The sequence below is a fragment of the Theobroma cacao genome, chromosome 3 (assembly GCF_000208745.1).
Source record: "Theobroma cacao cultivar B97-61/B2 chromosome 3, Criollo_cocoa_genome_V2, whole genome shotgun sequence".
Lineage (NCBI taxonomy): Eukaryota > Viridiplantae > Streptophyta > Magnoliopsida > Malvales > Malvaceae > Theobroma > Theobroma cacao.
The window spans coordinates 25,181,878-25,201,447 of NC_030852.1; the positions used below are offsets into that span (position 1 = coordinate 25,181,878).

General features: G+C 32.2%; 1 protein-coding gene, 1 long non-coding RNA gene and 1 other non-coding gene across 3 annotated transcripts; all 3 read left to right on the forward strand.

Moving 5' to 3' along the window:
* On the forward strand, window positions 577-2,386 carry LOC108661265. The gene is made up of 3 exons (XR_001927017.1): window positions 577-602; window positions 1,284-1,368; window positions 2,243-2,386. It is a non-coding gene; the product is annotated as an uncharacterized LOC108661265 (long non-coding RNA).
* TRNAT-UGU lies at window positions 14,797-14,868 on the forward strand. Its single transcript has one exon. It is a non-coding gene; the product is annotated as a tRNA-Thr (tRNA).
* Window positions 14,944-15,750, forward strand: LOC18605002. The gene has a single exon (XM_018117170.1). It carries the CDS (start codon window positions 15,117-15,119, stop codon window positions 15,552-15,554), a length of 438 nt encoding a protein of 145 aa, XP_017972659.1. The 5' UTR covers window positions 14,944-15,116; the 3' UTR covers window positions 15,555-15,750.

Below are 19,570 nucleotides of genomic sequence, written 5' to 3' on the forward strand. Positions count from 1 at the left end.
TCCAAATAGAGATTTTAAGAAAAAATTGAGAATTTTAAAACTCCAGAATGACTTAAAATTGTGATTCGGAGTTCGAAGATAGATTTGGAGTCAAATTGAAATTTTCATGACCTAGGGGCAAAATGATCATTTTGCTACCCAAGGTTAAGATGTGAGTGTTGGATGAAATTTTTGACTAAGATTGATCATTTGGAGTATAATTTGAGTTTGAGAAGTGAAAAATTTTAATTTCGACAATTTTTTTTAGCATAGGGGTAAAATAGTCATTTTGCCACCCCAATGGCAAAATTGTAATTTTACACCACCCAACACTTGTCCAGCACATAGATTTTACCCAATATTATTATGGATAATTGAGAAAATTTAAGTGGTAGAGAGAGATTGCTTAATGGATAAGTATGACACATGAACCAATGGAATGGTGACATGTGTCAAATTTTCATCCATTTATTATTTGGCTTAAAAATCAGCACAAAATCAGCCCATTTCTCTTCATATAGCCCACCAAAGCAAGAATAAAGGAAGAAAAGGAAGAACAAAACCCTAGGTGGAAAAATTCAAGGGAAAAGTGTGAAAATTCAAGGAAACAAGTGAAAAAAAAGGTAAGATTTTTCAATTAAGCTTGAGATCTCTTTTTCTTAAGCATTTTTTTCTTATTTTTCATGGTTGAATCACATGATTTCATGATGGGTCTCTTGCTGGCCAAACACTTAGAGAGAGATTTTGATGGTTGTTTGGTTAGATTTTAAGGTATTTTAGTGTTTTTAGTTAGTTAGCGATGTGTAGTATGAAAAGCCAATAAGAAAAATTCACTTCCTCCCATCAGCCATCATTGGCTAAATTCTCCATGTAGAATATTGATGATGATTTTGATTTTATTTCAAGTGATTTGGTTAGGAATTAGTGATTTATGGTGTGAGAATCAAGCTTGAAAAATCATAGTATTGATGCACACACCATGGTCGAAATTCCCAAGAGAAAATGTGAAGATGATTTTACTAAATTTTATGCTATTTGACTTGTGTTTGATGGTTTGGAGAATTGAAAGAAAAATGGAATTGTTTGGAGTTGAATTGGACATATTGGCCAATTAATCAAGTAATAGATCGAATTAAGCCAATACCGTTTTATTTAGGTACACAATTGAATTTGTGTAGAACACCGTGTTTAGACAATAATCCGAACAATTCACATCCCATTTCATGCATTAGTATAGAGCCTGAATTGGTTTTATAACAATTTAGCACAAATGTAGTAAATGGCTTATTGTGCATTATGTCTAGGTGGTGAGCATTCTGGTAAAAGTAAAGAGATAGTACCCAAAGATCAAGAATCGGAGTGCTCGAAATTCGATTCCTATTACAATGAGTAACCTTACTATCATCTTAATTATCTAAAGTGGTTTTTATCCGATTTTGTGATTTTATGGAAAATGAGTTAAATGGTAAATCTTTGTGTTTTGTAATTAAAATGTAATTTAATGAAATGATTTTATAACATTGTCTTGAAATTGAATGATGGTTTAAAAATAGAGTAATTGGAGACTGTTTTCATGTTTTGTAAAATTAATGGTTTGAATAGAATGGCTTATGAGAATATTTGCATGAATGGCTGAATTGGTATTTGTGTTGAAAATGTATAAACTGTTGTTTGCCTTGATAAGCTGGATAATGATAAAATTACCATGTCATGCTGTTGAACTTTATTGAATTGGTGGGTTATTGATTAGTCCTTGCAGTGGACGGGTTCCGTAGACCAGCCTATTAGAGGGGGTACGGTAACCCTATTATATTCATACCTCAGTATGAGAGGCGCGGTTGGATAACTCCTGAGGCTAACACTTTAGAGTTCACTTCACACCAAACCACCACGTGAGGGTGAACTCAGCCAACGCCAAGGAACGACTATATTTTTAAAATAAAAACATGATTTATGCGTACATGAATTTTTAACAACCTTGGCAGACTCGGTTGGGATAGCTCTCAGCCAAGGTATCCCTGTTAACTAAATATGAGAATGATTTTAGCACAAGCCAAAGTTTTAAGAAATTCATAAGCCATGTTGATTACTTGATTTATATGAATTGATTTTATTTAGTTGAAATGAGTTGAAAAGTGATGAATTATAATATGATAATCTATTTTTATCTGTCTCCATTTACTCGGCTTTAGATATTTTAGATGATATTGGTTTACTCACTGGGATTATATAATCTCACCACCCTCATTTTCACCAATTTCAGGCTCAAGATAGTCGGTAGATAACTCATTTCGTTGAGGGCTACAGTTAGACTTACATCCTCAAAAACTATAGGTTTACCGCTTTTGATACTGTTGGTCGTTCGTGGGCCCACGTGTCACTGTAAATTAAATTTTATACTTTGGTTATCTGTATTACAATATGTATGAATTTATTTAACTTTTACGCTACAAAAATTATTTACCAGTAACTTTATAAATATTGTTTTATAAGAAAATAAAATATTTTATTGAATATTTTTATTATATTCAAATAGTCATAATTTCATTTTAAATGAATGTTTTAGACATTTAAACTTATTTTTTATTATGAATTATTTGTTTTATACTCGCATACTACATTTTTAGCTGGTTTCAAAATTTTCAGAAAAAAATGACCAAAATGCCATTGTGAGATAGAAATCATTTTTTTTATTGATTTAAGTTGGAAATAGCTTAAAATCTTTTAGAACATGATATTTGGCAACAGTTACTCACAGAGAAAATGAGAAACTGATATTAAAGCCTTGCGAGATTACGGTTGACATTTCGGATAATGAGTGTCGATCGGGACATCGCGACGGTTGTCACGGGTTCGAGGGGAGTACCGGGTCGTGACAGTAGCCATATGTACTTAAGTAACTATTCCAATATGCATTTCAATCACAATTGCAACAAGTTATTTGACATCACGTTCAACAAGGTTTACCTTTCTTCTAGAACCATAAACAACAATCTTGTTTTCAAGATTTTCAAAATTTTTGAACTTGCACTCCTTAATGAAATGCCCTTTCTTTACACAATGATAATACATTTTATCACTTTTAAATTTCTTGGATTTCTTGAAATCATTTTTCTAAACTCCGTTTCTTTTCATTTTTCCTTTTCACTGACAAAGTTTACATTTGATCTAAGAATGAGTGCATCTTTAGTACTATTTTCTACCTTAATATACAAATGAGTTTGAAACTTTTCAATAGTAAAACTTTCTAGAGAATGCAATATTTTCTTCCTATATCCATTCGAAAAATGTGGAAGGTTGGACAAAATTGCTCCCAATTGAAGTGAGTCAGGAATTTTGATTTTTAGTTCATTTAATTTAGAGGCCAGAATTTGTAACTCATGTACTTGATCCATAATTGGTTTGGTATCCGTCATGGTAAACTCAAAGTATCTCAATGGAAGAAATTTATTCATACCTTTTTTCTCCTTTTTGTACGTTTCCTCAAGTGTAGTTTAGATTTCTTTTGCTAAAGTCTTATGTCTAAAGAGATCATATAATCGATCAGTGAAAGAATTGAGAATGTATCCACGGCATATAAACTCGTCTAGTTTCCATTTTTCCATGTTAACACCAGCTGTGGTTGCAGCAGTTGTGGATGCAGCAATGTTTCCAGATGGTGTTATTTGTGTTCTTTCTACTAATGTGATCTCTTTTGGAATTGATGGTTGATTCGTCTAATGAACATAATAAATCTTCAATGTGGTTAATAGAAATACCATTTTGTCCCTCCATCTAGTGAACTTCATTTCGTCAAATCTATCGAGTTTGATCACTTTTTGATTTTAGAAGTGAACTTTCACACTTGAAGATTTAAAAAATACCTTAAGACTTTCCTTAAGGTATTTTTTTCACTCTTTTTGATTTTGAATCTCGCCCAGTCTCCATTAAGAAACAATTTCGAAAAGGTTTAAGAAATACCTTAAGATTGTTAGAAATTTTTTAAAAGAAGAAGAATATGACTTTAAGGGCATGACTAAAATGCTTTCCTTAATGCATTTTTTCAATCTCCAATATACAACAAAATCTTTAACACATTTATCAGAATAGTGAAAATGGTAGCATAATGACGTTTAAATAATAAATGAACATATACGTCTTTCAATGTAAAGAGTTGTTTCTTTTCATATTATAACTATTCAAATAATTGTTTTCTTTTTCTCTTTTTTGTACGTTTCCTCAGGTGTAGTTTAGATTTCTTTTGTTGAAGTTTTATGTCTGAAGAGATCATACAATCGATCAGTGAGAGAATTGAAAATGTATCTACGACATATAAACTCGTCTTATTTCCATTTTTCCACATTAACATTAGTCATTGCTGCGATAGTTGTGGATGCAATAATGCTTCCAGATGATGTTATTTGTGTTCCTTTTACTGATGTGATCTCTTTTGGAATTGACGGTTGATCCGTCTAAAGAACATAATAAATATTCAATGTGGTTAAATAGGAATACCATTTTATCCCTCCATCTAGTGAAGTTCATTCCATCAAATATATTGAGTTTGATCACTTTTTGATTTTGGAGGTAAACCTTCACACTTGAAGGCTTACGAAATACCTTAAGACTTTCCTTAAGGTATTTTTTCACTTTTCTTGATTTTGAATCTAGCCCAGTCTCCATCACGAAACAATTTTGATTGGGTTTTAACTTTCATGAATTGGGTTGAGAAACAAGAGCACAAAATCTCTTTACAGTTTGATCCAAAATGTGAGCTACATTGATGAAACTAATGTTATCAATATGATGATCATATAAATTAGTAATACTTTTACTTTACTATAGTACTATATAGGTTTTAAGTCATCAAGAAAGATTAGGAGCAAGTTACAACTTTAATTTCCTTCCTCATAGTTTTTACTTTTGAGAAATATCTATACATAGCCCATTACCATTTCTTTGAATAGCTTTAACACCAAGTAATTACAAGATAAGATGAAAATAATTAGAGTAATCAAACTCAAGTAAATAACACAATCAACAATGATTTGGTAGAGATATGCCAACAACAACCTGATGATGTTGAATTAATCAAATAGCAAAGTTCATAGTAAGTATTTGTTTTCCCAAATTTTAGGCTAGCGTTCAAGACAATGAACAACTCTCTTAAATTAAGTATTTTGCCCATCTATAAAAAAAAAAATATATATTGCTCTTTAACTTCTTTAGCTTTTCTTTCTATTTTGTTTTTTTTTTTTACTAACTAATGATAGCATCCAACATTATGAATGATTCTTCAGTTAATTAAGGATAGCATTTGACTTTCATCTATTGTACCTTTATTCATCTACAATTGCATTAAATGCAAGCTTTTCCTATTAAAAAATTTATGATTATAAAAAATCTTTTTCTACCATTATTTCTTTTTTATTTGATTAAAATAAAAGAAATTTATTTATTATAATGATAAGATTATTTGGTTTTTTCCTTCTTCTTTTTCTTTTGCTAGTTTTTGATTGGAAGTTGGTTTTAACTATTCTTTATTAGGTTGGAATTTTGTTTGTTTACTTTTTTTTTTTTCATGGTGCATCAATTCATGCTTTTCTTTGGAAGTTTTTCCTCCACATACCATCAAGTTTTGTAGTTTTTGATTTCTTGTGTTTGTTTAGAAATATGTTATAAAAAGATTAGATGTTATTTACGATTTTTTTTCTATTATTGTTGCTGATTTAAAACATATATTAGCATTTTCTTTTTTGTGGACTCATGATGTGATGCTTATGAATAGATTTGTTTGTTCTAAAATTGCAAGATTACATGTTAAACATTATTAACTTTCAAGTTAGTGTTACCAAACATGGTTACAAAACTTTTTATTATTCATGTCAAAAGACTCTATAACTATCTGTTTGCGATTAACATATAAAATATTCTGCTCATTGACATTACCTTCGTTTCTAATATCTTTATAAATACATATAATATATTTGTCATTGATGGCGATTTACTTATGTTATAATCGTTGCCCTTCTCCTTTTTGTATGAAGACAACAATCTTGCATAGATACTATTAAATATCCATCGCTTAAATGCAAGCTTTTCACCTAGTTTTTATACAGAACAAACTAACAAAAAAAAAAAACCCTTATTGGCAATTGTAAAGTAGGAAACCTTCTCATTTTTTGTATGAAGGTAACAGCACCATCAATGTCACCAAGATGGCTACACATACATTGCTTATATCTTTTGTAAGAAATATTTTGTATATCTAAAACGTTGATACACTTTTTCATATGTTGATAAAATTAGCATTACATGTCTGTTTCTTAAAGTATCCTAAACTAAATTAAAAAAAAATTAGTTTTTCCTAATCACAGCTCACGGGCACCATGCTAGTTTTATTTAAAACACATTTCTCCTCTGTTTTTTAGAGTTTTGGTTGGCCTCCGCTTCCTCACTATAAAAGTATCAATTTTCAAACACTTTGATCTTCTAGGTATAGTTTTTCCTAAGTTTCATCTTCAAGGAAGGTCTTGTTTTTTTCTTTTCTTTTCTAGGATTTGGTCTCAAGGTGTTTGCTTTTGCCACCCTAATTCCTCAGAAGGGGCTTTACCGTTAACATCCAATGTCCAATGAAACATGCTTAAGGCAAGCAAAGCTTTCTCTGTCCCTTTTGGTGGAAGAAGAAAAAGGTATTGTAGACTAGACACAACTTATTTAAAAGGTTGCAACCTACCTTTAGCCATATCCACATCAAGGTTAATTGAACCTTAACAATAATTCACAAATACAATGACTTTGCTCCTTTTTAATAATTATTCTTTTGGTTTATATGTATTGTTACTAATTATTTGATTTTAATGATTTTGCTAACTTATTGCATGTTTTTTATTTTTTTTATTATTTTTAATCGCCTGATGAGAGAGACTATAAGTCGAGAGATTGGATTAGTCAATTGCTAGATGATATTCTTATTTCTATATTATCTTTGATCACAGTGAAAGAAACAATTGCTACTAGTCTCTTTTCTAAGAGCTAGAGGTACTTGTGGGCATATATTTCTCGACTCGATTTTTGTTTTTCTAATCATTTACGAGACATACTATATCATCACTAGAGGTTTTGTGATGTGGCGGAGGAAAGGTTCATTCATTGGGTAAATTCTATTGTCAAAATGCACCAAGGCCTCACTTTGGATGAAATTTGAATTACCTTTCCCCTCTGTAAAAGCTCTAGACATGTTATTGATCAATGGATTAAGTTTGCACTGTCTAAAAAAGTTCAACGACTTGTCTTGGATTTATCGGTTATCACTCTTAATGTTGGTGCAGGACCTGAAAAGAATTATGTTTTTCCCTATATGCTTTTACCTCAAACAAATTACGAGAAAAACTATTTTTCAGCTATTTGCAACATGTTACTTGGTTCACTTGTTGATTTAACTTCACTTACTATTGATTAAGAACATCTCATATCATAAAGAATAAAACTTCAAATAGTAGAAGAATAAGTGTAGCAAGTCCTCTGCATATAAAGACTGAATTTGCTTATGCATAGTAAGGAAATAAAGGCTAAAAATACACCGTGTCGATACAAGACAGAAGGCAAAAAAGAAGATGCACAAGGTCCACCATTTCAATAATAGTAAAGCGACACCATTTTAGATCAAATACAAGGTTACTGTTAATCATGTTTTAAATTGTAGTTAGTTGGCTAATTATTGTAGTTAGTGAGGCTATGTTGTCTTTTTCCCATTTCTTGTATAGAGTTTGTATATAAAAGCCACTTTTGTAATCTTCTGATGCTGAATGAATCAATCATTCTTAAATATTCTCTGCACTATCTTTGTCTTTTCATCATGTTATCAGAGCCATTATGGCTCCTGTAAAGGTTGATTTGGGAAAATTTACAATAGCTACTTACTTTGCTACACCCTTCATCATTTAGTCTTCTTCGACTCTTCAGTAAGTGAAATTAATTCCTTCTTTTATATTTCAATTTTTGGCTTCTTTGGTGAGTCATGTCAAAATCGTCTGACTCAAGACCTCGGGTCTCACAAACTCCCACTTAATCGAGATCACAAGTATCTCTCATTGTAGATCCACAATCACCTTATTACCTACACCACATTGATCATCCAAGATTAGATGTGATCACACCCAAACTAACCACAAACAATTATGTGGCTTGGAGTCGATCATTTTTACTAGCATTATCAGTTAGAAACAAAATGGGGTTCATCAATGGTACAATACCAAAACCTGCTATTATAGATCCCATTTACCTTTTTTGGATTCGATGCAACAACCTGTTGGTGGGATGGCTTTTGGAATCCCTCACACAGCCTATAATATCGATAATATTTTATATGGATTCAACAAAGGAGATTTGGAATACTCTCAAGTAAAATTTTGCCCAACTAGATGACATTAGAATTTGTAACTTGCCATACACATTAGGGAATATAACACAATGGTCAAAGACTGTTGATGCTTATTTTATAGAGCTCAAAGGTGTTTGGGAAGTGCTTAGAAGTTTCAGACCCTACCACATTGTGAATGTGGAAAATGTAATGCGAATTGTTTCAAAAAATATATTGACCAATGCCACAAAGACATGGTCTTCAGATTCTTAAATGGATTGAATGATTCATTTTTTGCCATGAGATCACGAATCATTCTCATGGACCTTATACCAAGCTTAGACAAGGTTTACAATATGATTTTAAGGGAGGAAACTTAGAAAACCTTGATGCTTCAGACAGAAACTACTTTAGAAAGACTTATTGTGTTCATATTATGGCAAGAAGAGCCACATTAAAGAAAAATGTTATAGGTTGGTTGGGTTTCTTGAAAATTTTAAGTTCACTAAAACTAAAGGAAATTTTAGAAAAGGGAAAGCTATGGCAAACAATGTTACAAGCATGAATGATAGTTAATTGCCAACTGCACAGTTTAAATAGGAAGATGACTCAGCTAGTAATGGTTATGTGTCTCAATTTTTAGCTATCAAACAACAAGTCAGTAAGCTTATGGAACTAATGAGTGAAAATGGGATCACTTGCAATGATGGTAAAATTTCTTCGCCACAGAATCAGTAGAACAAACCATCCTTAATAAATTCTACCTTTGCAAGTATTGTTTCTAACCATCTATGCTTCAATACACCAAATAATCTACCATATAGTTTCAGACATGTTAGTAACTTAGTGATTAAACAAGATAGCTGGATCATGGACTTTGGTCATTCAGATCATATTTGTCACTCTTTTGATAGATTTATTCTAGCTGAACTAGTCAATGACCACTTTGTTCATTTGTCAAATAATGGTAGAGCCCCTATTACTCATGTAGGAATAGTTAGAGTAACACCCCTGTTGACACTCAAAAATGTTTTATATGTACCAAGTTTCAACTTTAATCTCATACCATTGAATGAATAGACCAAATCAAAGAATTCATGCCTCTTTTTCATTGACACATATTGTGTTATTTAAGACTTTCCATCATGAGAAGTGATTAAGGTTACTAAGGTGTCTTCAAGCTTCTATCTGATGCAGGACAGCTAAGTTGAACAAGATTTATCTTATTTCTACTTTAAAAGCCTTGTTAAGAATCCTTTTGTTTTTTCTTTAAATTCCTCCAAGCCAAGACACACAGATTTTGACCTTTGGTATTTTAGATTAGGGTAATGTATTGCATCAAAATTTTCCAAAAATCAATTGTTTAAATAAATTTTTGTGTGAAATTTGCCCAATGGCAAAGCAAAAGAGATTGCCATTTCTAGTACATGTTCAAAACACTAAAGTAGCTTTTAATATAGTCCATATGGACATATAAGGGCCATATAAAGTCCCTACTTTAAATGGTCATTGATACTTTCTAACCATTGTTGATGATTTCTCACATTTTACTTGGATATATTTAATGAAAACCAAATCAGAAGTTTTATCAATTATGCCTATTTTCATTAAGCTTGTTCAAAAATAGTTTGACAATTTTGAAAAATGTTTATGATTAGAGAATGGAAAAGAATTTGAACTCACTGATTTTTACAATGAGAATGGCATTGTTCACCAATTATTCTGCATTGGTACACCACAACAGAATGGTATTGTAGAGAGAAAACACTAACACATTTTAGTTGTGGCAAGAACTTTAAGACATCAATCAAATATCCCACTAAGATTTTTAGAGGATGCAGTTTTAACTGCAACACACATTATTAATAGAGTACCAACTAAAATCTTACAAAACAAATCACCATATGAAATACTTTTTAAAAGACCTCATTCATTTGATCACTTCAAAGTATTCAGATGTTTGTGCTTTGTTTCCACACAAACCCAACATAGGAAAAAGTTTGATAGTAGGGCCAACAAATGTATCTTTAGAGGGTATCCAAATCATGTCAAAGGGTATAAAGTGTATGATCTCAGGGCACAAAAGGTCCTAGTATCCAAAGATGTTATTTTTCATGAGGATACTTTCCCTTTCCACTCTTCAAACCATGACAGACAGGATTTTGCATTTCATCGAACACTTGCTATGCTTATTGTTCCCTTTGATACTTTTGATTCAAATTCTGCAAATTCTCATTCCTTTGACCAAAGTCATAATGAATTATGTCCTAATGAGTCTTCACTAGTCACAGAACACCCTTCCATATCAAGAAATGATAAGATTCTTCATAATTCACTTTCTAGTAGCTGATTACCAAAAAGTGACAATAGTAATCAACCTCAAACAGATAATAGCACTAATTTAGTTTAGCCAATTAGGAAAAGTACAAGAAGAAGAAGCACACCAAAATACCTAGAAGCATATCAAATTGACTTACCTTCTCATACAAGTATTGTCACTTCACATCTTATATCTAAATTTGTTTCTCTGCATAATCTGTCACCATCACACAAAACATTTACCATATCATTGTCAAATGCACAAGATCTTGTATCTTATCACCAAGTATTGACTTCAAACTAAATGGATGTAATGGTAGCTAAACTAAAGGCTTTGGAAGAAAATGACACTTGGAGCATAGTACTATTACCTATTAATTATCACACTATTGGCTGCAAATGGGTCTATAAGACAAAACTCAGTGCAGGGGGAAATGTAAAAAGATACAAAGCAAGGCTGGTGGCCAAAGTATATAGCCAAGTAGCTAGTTTTGACTACCAAGAAACTTTTAGCCTTGTGGCTAAACAATCCACAGTCAATATTTTCTTTACACTTGTAATTACAAACAACTAGTCACTATCTCAACTAGATGTAAACAATGCAATTTTACATGGGGATCTACATGAAGAAGTCTATATGGAATTGCCTGATGGGATATGCAATCAAGGGGAAGTATCTTAGTGGCACAAAGTCGGCATGTAAACTCCATAAATCTCTATATGGGCTCAAGTGAGCTTTAAGACAGTAGAATGCTAAACTAACATAATATATTATTCACTATTGATTCAAGTAGTCATTATCAGACTATTCACAATTCATTATGAACATAACTGAAGGTGAATTCATAGCTTTGTTGACATATGTGGATGACATTTTGATTGAGAGTACATTTGGTCAAGTTGCATCTACAATCAAAGATCACTTAAGTTCATAATTTAAGCTTAAGGAACCAGGTACTATAAAATAATTTCTTGGGCTTGAAGTAGCAAGATCACCACAAGGTATTTCAATATGTGAAAGAAAATATACACTTGATTTACTAGAAGAACATGGTTTACTTGGAACTAGGCCATCCCAACATCTATTGATTACAATGCAAGGCTAAGTAAAACAAGTAAAGAAAATGAACTAGTAGATCCCACAAAGTACAAACGGTTGACTTGAAAACTTCTTTACTTGACTTTTATAAGGCCTAACATATCTTATGTAGTGCAAACTCTAGCTCGATTCATAGATAAAGCAGCACATGAACACTATACAGTAGCTTACAGAGTCCTAAAATACTTAAAGATAGCACCTGGTTAAGGAATTTTGATGAAAGCAGAATCTGATTTGAAAATTTTAGCACACTATGATAGTGATTGGGAAGGTTGTCCTAACATCAGAAAATCTATCACTGGTTATTTTGTGTTTATTACATAGTCACTAATGAGTTAGAAATCCAAGAAACAACAAGTGGTAGCACGAAGGTCAACAAAAGCTGAGTACAGATTAATGCCAACTACATGTTGTGAAGTTATCTAAATAAAAAGCTTGCTGATTGACTTTGGGATTGAACACAAAGCTGTAGTGAAGCTCCATTGCGATAATCAATCATCAATCTACATCAACAAAAATCTAGTTGTCCATGAAAGAACAAAGCACATAGAGATCGACTATCATTTCACCTAAGAGAAAATTCTGAATGGTATGGTTGAGCCTGTTTACATACCAACGATTCACAAATTGTTGATGCATTCACAAAGGCTTTATAACCTGGATAGTTTTAGAGATTATTGAGCAAGATGAACATTCACAATGTTCATAATTTCTCTTAAGGGGGAGTTTTGATCAAGAACATCTCAGATCATAAAGAACAAAACTTCAAATAATAGAAAAATAAGTAGAGCAAGTCCCCTACATACAAAGACTAAATTTGCTTGTGAATAACAAGGAAATAAAGGCTGAAAACGCACCATGTCGATACAAGATAGAAAGCAAAGAAGAAGATGCACAAAGTGCACCGTTTCAATAATAGTAAAGTGGCACTTTTTTAGAGCAAATATAAGATTACTATTAATCATGTTTTAAATAGCAGTTAGTTGGCTAGTTATTGCAGATAGTTAGGCTATTTTGTCTTTTCCCATTCCTAGACTCTGTATATAAATGCCTTTTGTAATATTCTGATGCAACAGATGAATCAATTATTCCCCAATATTCTCTGCACTATCTTTCTCTTTTCATCACGTACAACTTTCCACTTAAAAGATGTTAATGTTAAAGAACAAGTTCTTGAGCACATTTTGTTGATTTTTCAGCTCTTGAACAACTGTGAGTGCATGGCTCGCTGCATCTGGTTAACTTAAAATATTCTGGCCCATCTTTCAAATAGAGCATTTTATTACATTTTGTCTATAATAAAAAATTCAAAGAAGTTCACAACTCACTTTCAGAGCATCTGCATTAGCTGCAATCAAATAGAGTAGTAATGCAAAATTTATAAAATTAAAAAAAAAATGGGAAGAGAAATTACTTGAAGTCGGTCGATTCTTCTTGGATGGTTCAGTTCCAACCTATATTTATAAATAAATAAATAAAAACTTAAATTTTGAACCAAAAATTTGAGAAATGTCAAAAGAAAAAAGAGCTTTGGAATTTTGGATTCCATCCCTTTCAAGCTCTAGAAGGGAAATACTGAAAAAACCTCTAAAGTCTAAATTTTTGAAGTGAGAGTAACAAAGGGAAAGGAAAAGAAGGAGATGGAATTGTTAACCCAAATGTGCTTGACAATGGCACCAATCAAATCCTTCAAAAAAAAGTCAAACAAATAGATTCAAATAGAAAAACAAAAGTCAAATGAAAGAAAATGAAAAATATTGTGCAATAGATACATAAAAGGGGCTTACAGGATCGAAAGTGGGAGTGTTGCTGTCGTCCATGGCGGAAGTAATTAGGGATGTCAACGGGTCGGGTACCCTATAATTTCGAGGTACCCGAACCCTAACCCTATTAAAAATTAACTACCCTAACCCTATTAACTACCCAAATAATTTAAAAATTACTACCTTAACCCTAACCTAATACATTCCTACTACTCTATAATTATCCTAACCCGTTTAAATACCCGATTAAATAAAAAAAATTATTAAAATCTTCTTCATGGGTACCCAATTACCCAATTAACTTTTCTAATCTCATAACTTCTGTTTAGATTTATATGTTATAAGTTTATAAAAACAAAGGTATATATATATTGTAATTAATAATTTTATGAGTTATAGTTTTTGCAATGGTAATACAAAATAAAAAGTAAATATATTTATATTTAAAGACATATATATATATACACACNTATATATACACACACGCATACATAAAAAATATTTTAATATATAAAACAGTAATTATATTTCTTATAAATTAACACAACATATAAACTATATATATTAAAAGACATTACAAGTTAATTAATAATAATAGTTTCATGAATTAATTTAATTAATTATAAGGATTTGTTCTTAATTTCATGAAATTAAAAAAAAACATTTAAGTTCTAAAACTATTCTAATCTCAAAAACTTTCTTTAAGTATATATATTATAAAATTATATAAATAATGGTATATATATTATAATTAATAATTTTATAAGTCATAATTTTTGTAATGTTAACACAAAATAAAAAATAAATATATGTATATTAAAAGTACATATGTAATAGTAATTATATACCTTTATAATATGATATAATATTCAAATTATTTAAACAGAATTAACAATCTAATAATTTTTTAATTTGAATATATTAATATCATCATATTAATAATTAGAGTAACCATACTTTTCATATATTTGTTAGTTTTTAACAAAAAAAAATTGCTTGTAAGGTTGATAGAAATTGTAAAATTTTAATTTAATTATTAAAATAATAATAAAATATTTATAAATATTAATCGGATTCGGATAACGGGTACCCAATGGGTGGTACCCGAACCCTACTCGAATCCAATTCGGGTAGTGAAATCACTACCCAAACCCTTTTATGGAGAACTGTAACCTAGTGTAACCGGATAGGGTACCTGTTGATATCCCTAGAAGTAATTCGGATTTTGATTTGCCTCCTCGCGTCCTCTCTGTATTTGAATCGCTTTGATGAAGGATTAACAATTCAAATTGGAGGCCCCTATAGCTCAGTGGTAGAGCGTCAGTCTTGTAAACTGAAGGTCCGTAGTTCGATCCTGCGTGGGGGCATCTTTCTTGCACTTTTGCTTCGTTAAAGAAAAAACGACACTGTTTTAAAAACAGTTTAGTCTGCTTGCACGGGTGTTAAACCTCAGAAGTTAGAAACCTCAACTCAAGCGCCTTCATAGTTCAGCCTTAAACCCTTGATGAGTACTTCCAACCAGACATCAAGAAATCAAAAACTAGAGTCAAAATCCCAACTTCTGTAAGTTTTTGAGTTCACTCTTAGTTCCTTTTCCACTCTTCTATGCCAAAAAATGGCCAATCTAATGCACAAACTCTTCAAGAACAAATCTAGTCAAAGAATCGTCGTATCTCTCCAGAACCCACAACAACAACAACTCCCCAAACTTAGTCCTTCACTTATTCCTGAACAAACCCATCATTATTCATTAACCAAACCAGAATTTTTAAACTACTCAAATCTTTTCCTCAATACCAAATCCTCGGAAAATTGCAAATCTGCTGAACCCTTGAAGTTTTACCCCAATTTCCCATTTGGGTATCTATTGAATCCCATTAACTCAGTTTGGTTTGATCCATTGGAGGCAGTCGATGTTGAGGAGGGGGCAGCAGAGACCGAGGATGATGATGCTGGAAAAGTTTGGGCAGATAGTGTGAAGAAGAAGAGGAAGAAGAAGATGAACAAGCACAAGTACAAGAAGCTTAGGAAGCGTCTTAGAAGAAAAACTTAGACTTTCCTTTGGCCAGCATTTATGGGGAGTTGTTTTATTTCCTCTGTTTTTTATATGCAAAGATTTTGGAATTCGATCATATGTGATTGAAATTTCGGATTTTTTTAATTGTTGACAAAGCCCGATTTCAGAACTGGAATGGAATGTTGAGAATTTTCTTATCTATTGACAATAAGATTAATATTTTATGCTTAAATGGATTAACTCACAAATTAACAAGAACTTGTTTATTTTCTTCTTAGGGATGTGCTTAGTTGTCTAAATTTGTTTATTTGCTTACCAATAAGAAAGAAACCTGTCTCACTTATTATGGAAGTTCTTATCGTAGTTGACTATGTATTAACATACTAAATGTCATAGAATAACAATTTACATAGATTTATTAAGGAATAGGGTTGAATGTAGATGAAGATTTGTATATCAGGCAAATCATTCTCAAAATATTTGTTGTTTTCTGATATTTTTCCAAGTATGATGATGTTGAGTAGATGGATCTCATCCATTTTGATTTGCATATTTTCTTTATGAGAGTGATATTCTGTTGTTGAATAAACTACTTTTGGTGAAATGTGTGTTGCTAAGATAAGGATCTTTAGAGGTTCAGTGGGAAAGAGCATAGCCTTACTACCAAAATCAATTGATTAAATTTTGTTTGCATATTCCAGTTCAACAATGATCAATGCCTATTGAATCTGTAAGTATCATGAAGATGGTTTTGGTTGAATGTGTTAATAAATTGGTAGAGAACATAGGTAGTGATTTTAGGTAATGTAGAATATTAGTTCGCCTATAATTCATTAGAATGGCTGGTTCCTGAATAGGGACAAATGGCATGCTTGAAGTTTTGCTGACTGAATTTGTTGATTAATGTAGTCTTATTTCTTTTTTACTCGTGAAGGTTTCATGTGTTGTCTTCACAATGGAGGCTAAGCTAACTAAGATAGAAGCACCTTTGCAAAATTATTGCTTTTGACCCCTTAACTGATTAAAAAAGATCAGGTCTTTTTTTTCTTCTGTGCCCAGGTTAATTTTATACTTAACTATATGGTGTTTTCTTCATGATTATATGACTCTCTAAGCTATCTAATGTCTATGAGTACAAACACAGAAAATTGGTGTTTTTCCCAAAACAGATTGAGATTGGATTTTGGAATTTGGAGGCTTGTTTTGTTCTTGGTAATCTATAACTTGTATAACAGCTTGTTTATATTCGCCTCTTATTTTGAGTATGAAACCAAAGACAACATGAAAGTTCATGAACGGTGGTTTATGCTTTTGGAGGTCTCATTGATGCATACTTTAAGAAAAGTCTAATTTACTCATGGACATTTAAGAGAGTAAGATTGAACCTGTTTAGTATTTATGGGAAGCATTTGCTTCAGATTAGTTGGTGATCTGGTTTGAGTGTGTATATCTATGTTTACGTCAGAGCATACTATATTTGTCCATAGTATCTACGAATTATTTGAGCTTGGGACACATGTAATTTGGTGATGCTTAGCAATGATCTCATGATGATGCCAAAACTTCCCCATTTCTTTTCTTTTTTTCACCCTTTCCTGTCATCATTTGTTCCAATCTTTTCTATGTCGTTTTGTTGGAACTTGAAAAAAGAAAGCTAGAACAACTGTGTGGATGTGTTTACCAGTTTGAGCATTGGCTCAATTTCTGGGAGTGTCTGCTGCTTAATTAAGTTGTTCAAAGAAATTTCAGTTCTGCTGCATGTCTTATGAAACAATATATATTTCTGAGATATTGCTGCAGATATACTCTTTAAGATATGGGAAGATTTCCAAGAATTCCTTGCTATGAATCTTGGTTTGTCTTATGATTTCTAGTAACCAAATTAAGGTCAGTTTGTTTAGAGTCATTACTTATTGAAAAAAAGGCCCAGTTAGTTGCTGAGACTACGGAATCAAAGCAAACTTTTCTTATGCATGAAATCCATGAGAATCTGCTTTGAGAACCAATTGCTAGAAAACCCCTTAAGTTTAACTTTTATGGAACACTATACATGATGAGACCAGCGGTGGCTACAATGAGGAAGAAGTTGGAAATCTACATAAGCAAGTATTAGAAGGATTTGAATTTCAGATTTTAAAGTGTCAGGAATCAGGTATGAATGAAGTTAATATTTTATGAAAAAGTTGAGAATTGTAAGACTTGCACAATCCCACTAAAACTCAGTAACTTGTTTGTTTTGGTCTCCTATTTGGCTATCTGTTAAAGAATTTACTTGCAGTGCAGCAGGCTTGTGTAATTTTTGGGCTTATCACTGGTGTACAAGTCATAGGTCGTTATGACAAACTAACAATTATGAAAATAACTTTCGAGTCCCAAGGAGGATCACTTAACCTGGGTATTCATCTCATATATGTGTTCAGGGTGGTTTGCAAGGGGGAAAATATTTGTGAGCTGACGTGTGTCTCATTAGGTCCATTGCCATCAAAATGTCAACAGGACATACGGAAAGTGTTACATCTAAACCATATTTCATGGTCCTAATTATCTGTTTCCGTGAATGCCTGGTTCTGATGGAATTAGCTAAATGTAGCTTGATCTAGATTTCGGACATATGAGATGATCAGTTAATGCACACAATTATTTGAGATAAGGGTAATCTAATTTTTTTCGCGGATCTAAGCAGGGCTCCTCATTGTTGATTTGGTTGCAATACGTCTAGGAAACAGATTTACAGCTACCAGCCACATGTTGTCCGCTAATATAATTTGTTATATTTATTTCTTCATTCATTTTCAGTTTATTGTAATAATTAGATTTTATTTGAGCTTCTTTAAGCATTCTCTTACGGATGAGAGGAATTTGTTTTTTTCAATGAGGGATAATTATTGAAATTCCCCTAAACAATGTGATGTCGTTGATGCTTTGGCAAAGAGGAAAGGATATTCACTCCACTCAAGCCTCTACCTGGAGCAATAGAAAGTGTTGACCCATGATATCGGTGATGCAGCCTTGCAGTTGGGCCTAGAAAGAGGAACCGAGGTGGGTCAAGGAATGGTGGTTTAGGCCCTTAAAACTCTGCAGAAATGACAGCAATTTATTTTTTCCATGAGCACTGCCTTCGACCAGTCTAGCATTGTCGTTTTTGCATCAAGGAAATGGATAAAGATCTGAACAGAAGTTTAAATTAGTAGGGTCACAGAGGTTGTCGTGAGTAGGGTTACGATAATGATCAATCACCTGCGGAATCTTTAGTCAATCCAGGAGGAATATTTAGGAGGAATGCAAAGGTCAACATTTTAATCTAACATATCCGATCAAAACATGAAAATTTTAATTTAACTAATTCATCATTGAGAACTGTGTCAATGCAACTTGCGCACCTTGTGAATTACAACAGGGATTGGCTGTTGGTTGCTTTAGTTCTCCAAGTTACCCCATGGTTTTGGCGTCACATTGGCACATGGTGTTTGCAATCTTAAATCCAAATTTATCATATTATATATAGGTGACGGTTGATGAATTATTTGATAAAATTGATAAGCAATACGGGACACATGATGAGTATTCAAGTATTTAATTCATTAATTCTTTATCTAAAGAGTAAGATTCTAATTTTTGCTTTGCTTCCATTAAATAAAAAAAACACCGGCACATGATAAAGGTAATTCGGCGTTTGACATAAATTGACATCCACTTTCTGCGGTGTAAGGGAGGGTAAGTTTGAAATAGACGGGCACTTTCCACGGTTTTCATCAACAGCATGAAAGTTGGTTGCCCAGTTTGAGTGCAGCGCTTGAAATAATAATGTGCATTAATTTATTATTAAATTAACATATACGTCTTTCCATAGGTTTAAGGGCTGTCTCACTTCTGTTAAAAATCCTTTTACATATGTGCATATATCATGTATGCACATAGTTCTGACTGTTCCTCAGCCTCAGGTCAGGGTATCATCAAATAATAACAAGTGTTTAAGATATGTCATCACTTACGCAAGAAAAAGGCTTCTGGCAGCTGGAACGTGTCGACATAAAACTGTGTTCAGTGGGACA

Bases quoted from the DNA above. Each gene is read 5' to 3' on its own strand.
- LOC18605002 (XM_018117170.1), top strand. From the start codon at position 15,117: ATGGCCAATCTAATGCACAAACTCTTCAAGAACAAATCTAGTCAAAGA.